The sequence below is a fragment of the Triticum aestivum genome, chromosome 3D (assembly GCF_018294505.1).
Source record: "Triticum aestivum cultivar Chinese Spring chromosome 3D, IWGSC CS RefSeq v2.1, whole genome shotgun sequence".
In the NCBI taxonomy this organism is placed as follows: domain Eukaryota; kingdom Viridiplantae; phylum Streptophyta; class Magnoliopsida; order Poales; family Poaceae; genus Triticum; species Triticum aestivum.
Window position 1 is genome coordinate 17,557,713 of NC_057802.1, and position 6,883 is coordinate 17,564,595.

Below are 6,883 nucleotides of genomic sequence, written 5' to 3' on the forward strand. Positions count from 1 at the left end.
CGTGCGAGCCGTATGCTCGGTGCATTCCTGAGGCGTCTCGAGTTCTCCATGTCTTCTTCTAGAAAAGACCCCATCACATTCCAGAGTGTGCCTACAAAGCAAAATAAAGGAGAAGGCTCTAGAACATGGTGGTTTCTTCCTGGGCCGAAAATAGAAAGAAAGGGAAGCTCACGGCCCAGCTGGAAAGTGATAAAGTACTACTGAACTCTCGTCGACTGGAGAGACCTCGAGACGCTTCAGGAGCATCACCCGGCGATGCTATAAGTACATGGCCTCCCATCCCCCTCCATCCCAACTCAAGCCAGTGTCAACCAAAAGCAGACAGCAACCCCAACCTACCTACGATCCAATACAGAATTTTCCTAGCGCAAGAGTCAAAGCAAGCAACACCGGCAATGTCGATCGTGCGGCGGAGCAACGTGTTCGACCCCTTCGCCGACCTCTGGGCGGACCCCTTCGACACCTTCCGCTCCATCGTCCCGGCGATCTCAGGCGGCAGCAGCGAGACGGCCGCGTTCGCCAATGCTCGCGTGGACTGGAAGGAGACGCCTGAGGCGCACGTCTTCAAGGCCGACCTCCCAGGCGTGAAGAAAGAGGAGGTCAAGGTGGAGGTGGAGGACGGCAACGTGCTCGTCGTCAGCGGCGAGCGCACAAAGGAGGAGGAGGACAAGAACGACAAGTGGCACCGCGTGGAGCGCAGCAGCGGCAAGTTCGTCAGGCGGTTCCGGCTGCCGGAGGACGCCAAGGTGGGGGAGGTGAAGGCCGGGCTGGAGAACGGCGTGCTCACCGTCACCGTGCCCAAGGCCGAGGTCAAGAAGCCCGAGGTGAAGGCCATCGAGATCTCCGTCTGAGTGAATGCGTCTCTGCGAATGATCATCGGGGTTGGAGCCAGTTTCGTTATGCAACCTGAAAGTATCTTTGTTCTTGCCGAGTCTAGTGAGACATCTCTGTATTGAGTTTCTTTCCCCAAGCCGTTTCTGTACTTGTGTAATCGCCAACAGAGGGATAAATGAGAAATAAAGTGTGCTGATTTTGGGTGCAGTGATGATTTTGAATACACAAATTTGACCCTTTTTTTTGCCCGTAGTTCAGATGGACGGCATCAAGAGAAAACTGGCATTCCCACATTTCCTATAATAAATCGCTCTTTTTGTTCCCTCAAGTAGCTGGAAAGATTCATTGTTCTGAAGGAAAGATTCATTGGGTTAGCTGAAAATGGCAGGCTGCCAAGCGGGAACTAGGTCGCCACTGAAAACTTGGCCACTTACAGGCCTTTCTCCACAGAATAGGTTACGAAGGGTCTCAAATCTCTATCTCTCTTCATGTTTTTCTGAATATTTGAATCTATCTTCATCTCACATGTTCTGCCCGCCTCTTCCAACATGAATTCATTTGTACTCGTCGGATCTATTGGATCGAACGGCTCAGAGTTTCTCCCGCCAACCTACAAACACTCGTGCCTTCTGGAAGACTCCACAACCCACGGTCGCCTCCTGGTCCTGGCTGGATGCATGTAGAATATTGATTGCTGAGCCTATTCGCTGTGGAGACGTGGAGCGTCTGGTTGCTGAGGAACCGGATCATGCGCTGCGTCGACGGGGGCAGGCAGGAACGGGGATCTGATTTTCTTTTGAAAAAAAGGAACTGGATCTGATGAAGGGTGTGGTGGTGTGTTGACGCTCTGCCCTTTTTTTACAGTGGCGATAGCTGCCCAGTGGCGGTTTTTTTTTTTGAGCATAAAAACTTTATTCATCAAATGATAGCCAGGTCGTTCACAAAGAGATGAAAAATAAAGTCAGGAATGTTTTCTCATACTTCAGACTTTTTCATGCTAATACAATGTTTTGCTAGAGCATCCGCTACTGAGTTCGCCTCTCTGCTGCAATGATCAAAGGAAATATGAGCAAATTCCATTGTCATTAGGGAGCACTCTGCTATAATATGCACTGCTGGTCCCATATCTATACTCCTACATAGTGTACCAGTATGAAGTTATATAGACCGTTGGATGTTTGTAAACGAACGGCTCAGATTCAATTACTTTAGATAGAGGACTACGTGACCACATATAGACCATAGGATAGGGCAATTTAACGGCTGAGCACGCAGGGATTCGCAGTGGGATTCCATTTTCGTGCTGCTAGATTGCTAGCGCGGCAGAGTGCTTGCAGGCTCTCGATTCTTCTACCGGCCACTGGAAATGTGCCGCAGGCCCAGTTGACAAAAAGAAACGCTGCCCCACACCCACAGTACCAGGCAAGGAGTACTATGCAACGCTGCCCCACACAGCCACACACACATGCAGCATGCAGCCTCGGTACCGGTGCTTTAGCAGACTATAAACAACAAGCAAAATAGAAGATTAATATATGTGTTGTACTAAAAAAAATCTTTGTTACTTTCAAAGTTTAACTGTCGGGCATCAATACTCCTGGTCCCAGAAATATTTACCCATATTTTTATTTGTCAAAAAATAACAGATGTAGTCATCTGCATGTTTACTAAACTGGTATTTTTTTAATCAAAAATAGGGCATGTGTAAAAATAAGAACTCTGGCATGTTTATATTGATTTTTGTTTTGTACGACATGCAAATCTTGGTATCATTTTTTTTGGAACTTTTTTGCTATGCTAGAGAACACCCCACTGGTGCCTGAGAGCCCAAAGGCTGCTTTGATACTTTTTTTTAAAAAAAGACCCTCGGCCTCTCTATTTTTCTACTTTCTCTTATGAATTCGTTTTACAAACATTATTGCCCAGCTTTCCCATTGTTCTCACCAATATTTTTTTTAGGCAAGCATCTACTCGGTTAGACAGACTAATCACTGTATGCATGCATGTTTGTGAACTTTACATGAAAATATAAGTTAATGAATACTAAGAACCTGATTATATAGTAAATAAAAGGGTTAATTATCCTTTTGCCCTCAGTGGTGTCCATCTGCTCAGTTTTGCCCTCAGATGCGAACTGTGCTCAGTTTTGCCTCTAGTCCGTGCGCACCGACTCGTTCCGTGAACTCCGCCGTCTTCGTTAGGTCAACCTTCTGACTCGGCCCTTACAGGTGGGACCAGGCGGCAGAGACGTCCAATTTTATTCAGACCGTTGCACGCGTGGCTTGTGGGACCCAGGAGAGAGCCGTTGAGCAGAGAGCCGTTGCGGGTGTGCTATATAAGCGGGCGACAGCGGCGGTGACCACGGCGACAGAGAGCACGGCGGTGACCACGGCGAGAGAGAGAGAGAGAGAGAGAGAGAGAGCACGGCGGTGGGAAGCTAGATGTGGAGGGCGCGGCGGTGGGAAGCTAGCTGTGGAGGGCGCCGCGGCGTTGAGATCCCCTTCGGCTCCGAGCTCCATGTCTTCCTCAAGCTCCCGCGCCACCTCGCGGATGCAGAGCCGGGCGCGTGTGGACATGCCTGTCTTCGTCTGTCCGCGGTGCCGGGCGGGCGTTGATCGGAGGGTTTCTCACACACTGAGGAACCAGAATCGTCCGTTCTACGTGTGCAGCGAGAATGGGGTAAGAATCGGGGCAATTGCACCATTTTTGTGGTCGGGATCTTTGAGCAATGGGTTGATCTGTTTGGTGTTCATGCAGGTGACATGCTTCTTTCTTTGGGTCGATGCTCTGGCCAAGACTCTGGTGAATGAACTGCAAGAAGAGCATGAAGAATGGTTGCGCATGCTGCCACGAACGGCAGTGGCCGCACCACGAGCTCCGGAAGAACAGATGGAGGGCGAAGCACGCACTGACAGAGAGCTAGCTGTTGAGCTTAGGATGTTGAAGAAGAAGGTTAGGAAGCTTGAAGATCAAGCACTACCAATACCCATTTGCAAATACTTTTGGGCATCTGTAGGTATGGTAATCGCACTGGTTGTAATGTTGAAAATGTATGGAAATGCATGAACTATGGAGGAATTTGTAATCTTGAAATTGTATGAGAAATTCACCTAGTTTAAATGTTGGTCAAAGTTGTTTAAATGTTGAAAAAAAAGAGAAGAAGTGACCAACATTTAAATATGTTGAAAAAAAGGAGAAGAAATGAGAAATTTAGAAACTTTTGATCAATGAAATGCAGCTCTCTGCTCTGCCTTTCTTTCAAAAAAAAAAGGTTGCTCTTGGGCCAAATTCAGAGCGTAGAGCCAAGTGCAGGCTAGACTAATGGGCCAACTGGATCCAATTAGGCCCATTCGGGGGTTCTCTTGCGTATTTTTCTGTTTTCTGTTCTGATTTAATTTAGGCAGTAAATCATAATGCTAAAACTTTTTGTGAAAGCTAATTGAATTATTCCAGAGCCAAACAATTAAGGTTAGAAATTTTTTGGAGCTGTTAATTAATCCAATTCAAATACCTCGTGATTTAAATCAAAGACCAAAATGTCATGGAAAATGTGCCTCAGCTCTAGTAGAGGTTTACACCTGGTGCCAAAATAAATGAACATTTTTTAACGGCATTACATTGAGAAAAAAATAATTTGTCTGAAAAATGAAGGGTGGAAAATGCACAAAAAATTGGTGCGGCTGGGGACTCGAACCCAGTACCGCGTGGGTTTGTGGTGTTTAGGGCTGCGCTGGTAACCGCTAGGACAGATGGTAAGACTTTGACATGGGTAGGGAAGGAAGGTATACATAGTGAGACTGTGAAATTTGTCAAAAAAAATAGTGAGACCGTGAATGTTTGCACACGCGTGAGAATGGTTTTCCTTTGTTTTGCACTGAAATTTTGGAGGGTTGGAAGGTTGAAAACGTATGTTTGCACTGCCACATGATTTTGGTTAGAGTGACACTTGGTTTAGGATTAAAGGGAATAAATTTGCATGTTAGTTCATGACTTATTTTGTTTTGAATGAAACAGAGGGCTTCTCAACCCCTCCGATTTTCATTAATGAAAACCACAAGTTCTCGAACTTCATGACTTGGTTTAGGGAAGAAATGATATGTTTGGGCACGGACATTTTTTAACACACATAATAAGCCCTAATAACTTAGATAAGATGCAACACACCGTACCATTACAATAATAAGTTCGCGGACAGTTCACGGACACATGACGAAACATGACACGACACGACACGACATAGAAAAGCAACAAAAGAAAAAAAGAAACATGACGAGCTTGACTCCGGGCTTGAACATCTTCATCTTGACCTCCTTCTTCCACCTTGGCTGCGCGCGCCCCTTCAACACCGTCTTCATCTTCACACCTCCTCCTCCTCGTCGTAGGGAAGGGAGTGCATCTGGCCTGGAGCGGGGAAGATGCGCTCGTAGTTGGTGTAGATGTTGTAGACGGTAAGATGGCCTCGCAGCCGCACCAAAAGACTTGGCCGAGGAGCTCGCGCGCGTCAAACGGGTTGGTGAAGGTGACCGTGAGTAGTAGGAGGATGCCGCCGCGGTCACGAACCTCGTTGAGGGTGAACATCCTCGGCGAGCCCCGTGGGAGGTGGGCATAGCCGGCTCTCAGGAAGGCGCCGGTGAGTTCGACGGAACCCCTCCACCTTGAAATAGCCCACACACGGAGCTCCCTCTCCACGAGCACGCCCGGTGGGTAGCGCAGCTCCGGCACGACAGGCGGACGGTTGAAGGTCGGCTCGTTGAACTGCATCTTCACTTGGTCTCGCTTGGGGAGGGCTCGGTCGCTTGGGTGTTTGAAGTTGGAGAGAATGGATCGGATCTGGCTTGTGGGTGGGAGAGGAAGAGAGGCACCCCATTTATAGGCCTGTGGGTGGAAGAGGAAGAGAGAAAGGATGAGAACGGTGCGTGTGTGAATCCGGACGCGTGTGTGTATCCGGACGCGTGTGTGTATCTGTTACGTTTTGCACTCTTAAATTTTTACACGAAAACGATGCATGGGGCGCGTGCGTGCATCTGAATCACTGCATAGCTCTTTGACCGGGCGGTGCATCTGAATCGCTGCCCTGAACCACCTAGCTCGCCTCGCTAGCCTAGCGCGCCTCGCTCGCCTCGCTCGCATGCATGCACGTCGCCGCCTCCCGCGCATGCAAACCCACGTCGCCGCCTCCCATGCATGCAAGGCCTGGAAAGGCTGAGACGGGCTATTTACTGCGGTCTCAGGCCCAGACAACGAGACGGCCCAACGGTCCATCCAACGTGCCCGGTATTTGTTTAAAAAAACAATCTCCCAGCCAATCAGATTGCATCTCGCGGATCGCCCCTCTCCTCCCCGCAGATTCCTTCTAGAAGGGTTAGATCGACGGGCCTTGATCGCCGCTAGGGTTGGATGAACGGTCCTTGTTCAGCGCTAGGGTTAGCAGGGTTTGGGAGGGGTTTGGAGCAGTCAAAGCTATGTTTGACTAGATTTCAAATGAGCATAATAAATTAAATAAAAATCAGAAAAATAAAAAAACCTGCGCACATAGTCTTCTTATGTCATATACTAACGATTTAATTGATAAACAAGGTTTACATACATTTAAACGATAAGTTCATGTGTATTGTGTGATATCTCGAGTATCTCAAACTCTCTTGTATGAAGTGAAGAGAAGTGTTTTGGGGAAATGAACATGAAAAGTTCAAAAACCTCACCGCAGCTTCATTTTGGAGTGACTAACAAGGATCCAGGCTTAGTTTTTCATTTTGATGTCTAGACTTGTTTAAATCTTGGTCAAAGTTAGGTTTGACCAGAATTCAAATGAGCAAAACAAATTAAAAAAATCAAAAAATGGAAAAACCAGCGCACATAGTCTGTATATATAGAATATATGTGTAGGAAAGTTATTTGGCTGATTTAGACAAGGTGGAAAAAAACCTTGCTTACAAATGAGGTCGTTTACCCTACCTTTGGACCCCTCTTTTTAGCACATTTTTCATGAAAATTTCAAAAACCTCACCACAGCTTTATTTTGGATTGACTAAGAAGGATCCAGGCTTAG

General features: G+C 47.4%; 1 protein-coding gene across 1 annotated transcript; it reads left to right on the forward strand.

Annotated features, from left to right (window-relative positions):
* The first annotated feature begins 277 nt into the window (after window positions 1-277).
* Window positions 278-1,045, forward strand: LOC123076943 (16.9 kDa class I heat shock protein 1-like). Its single transcript, XM_044499111.1, has one exon. It carries the CDS (start codon window positions 396-398, stop codon window positions 849-851), a length of 456 nt encoding a protein of 151 aa, XP_044355046.1. The 5' UTR covers window positions 278-395; the 3' UTR covers window positions 852-1,045.
* Window positions 1,046-6,883: the final 5,838 nt, after the last annotated feature.

Bases quoted from the DNA above. Each gene is read 5' to 3' on its own strand.
- LOC123076943 (XM_044499111.1), top strand. From the start codon at position 396: ATGTCGATCGTGCGGCGGAGCAACGTGTTCGACCCCTTCGCCGACCTC.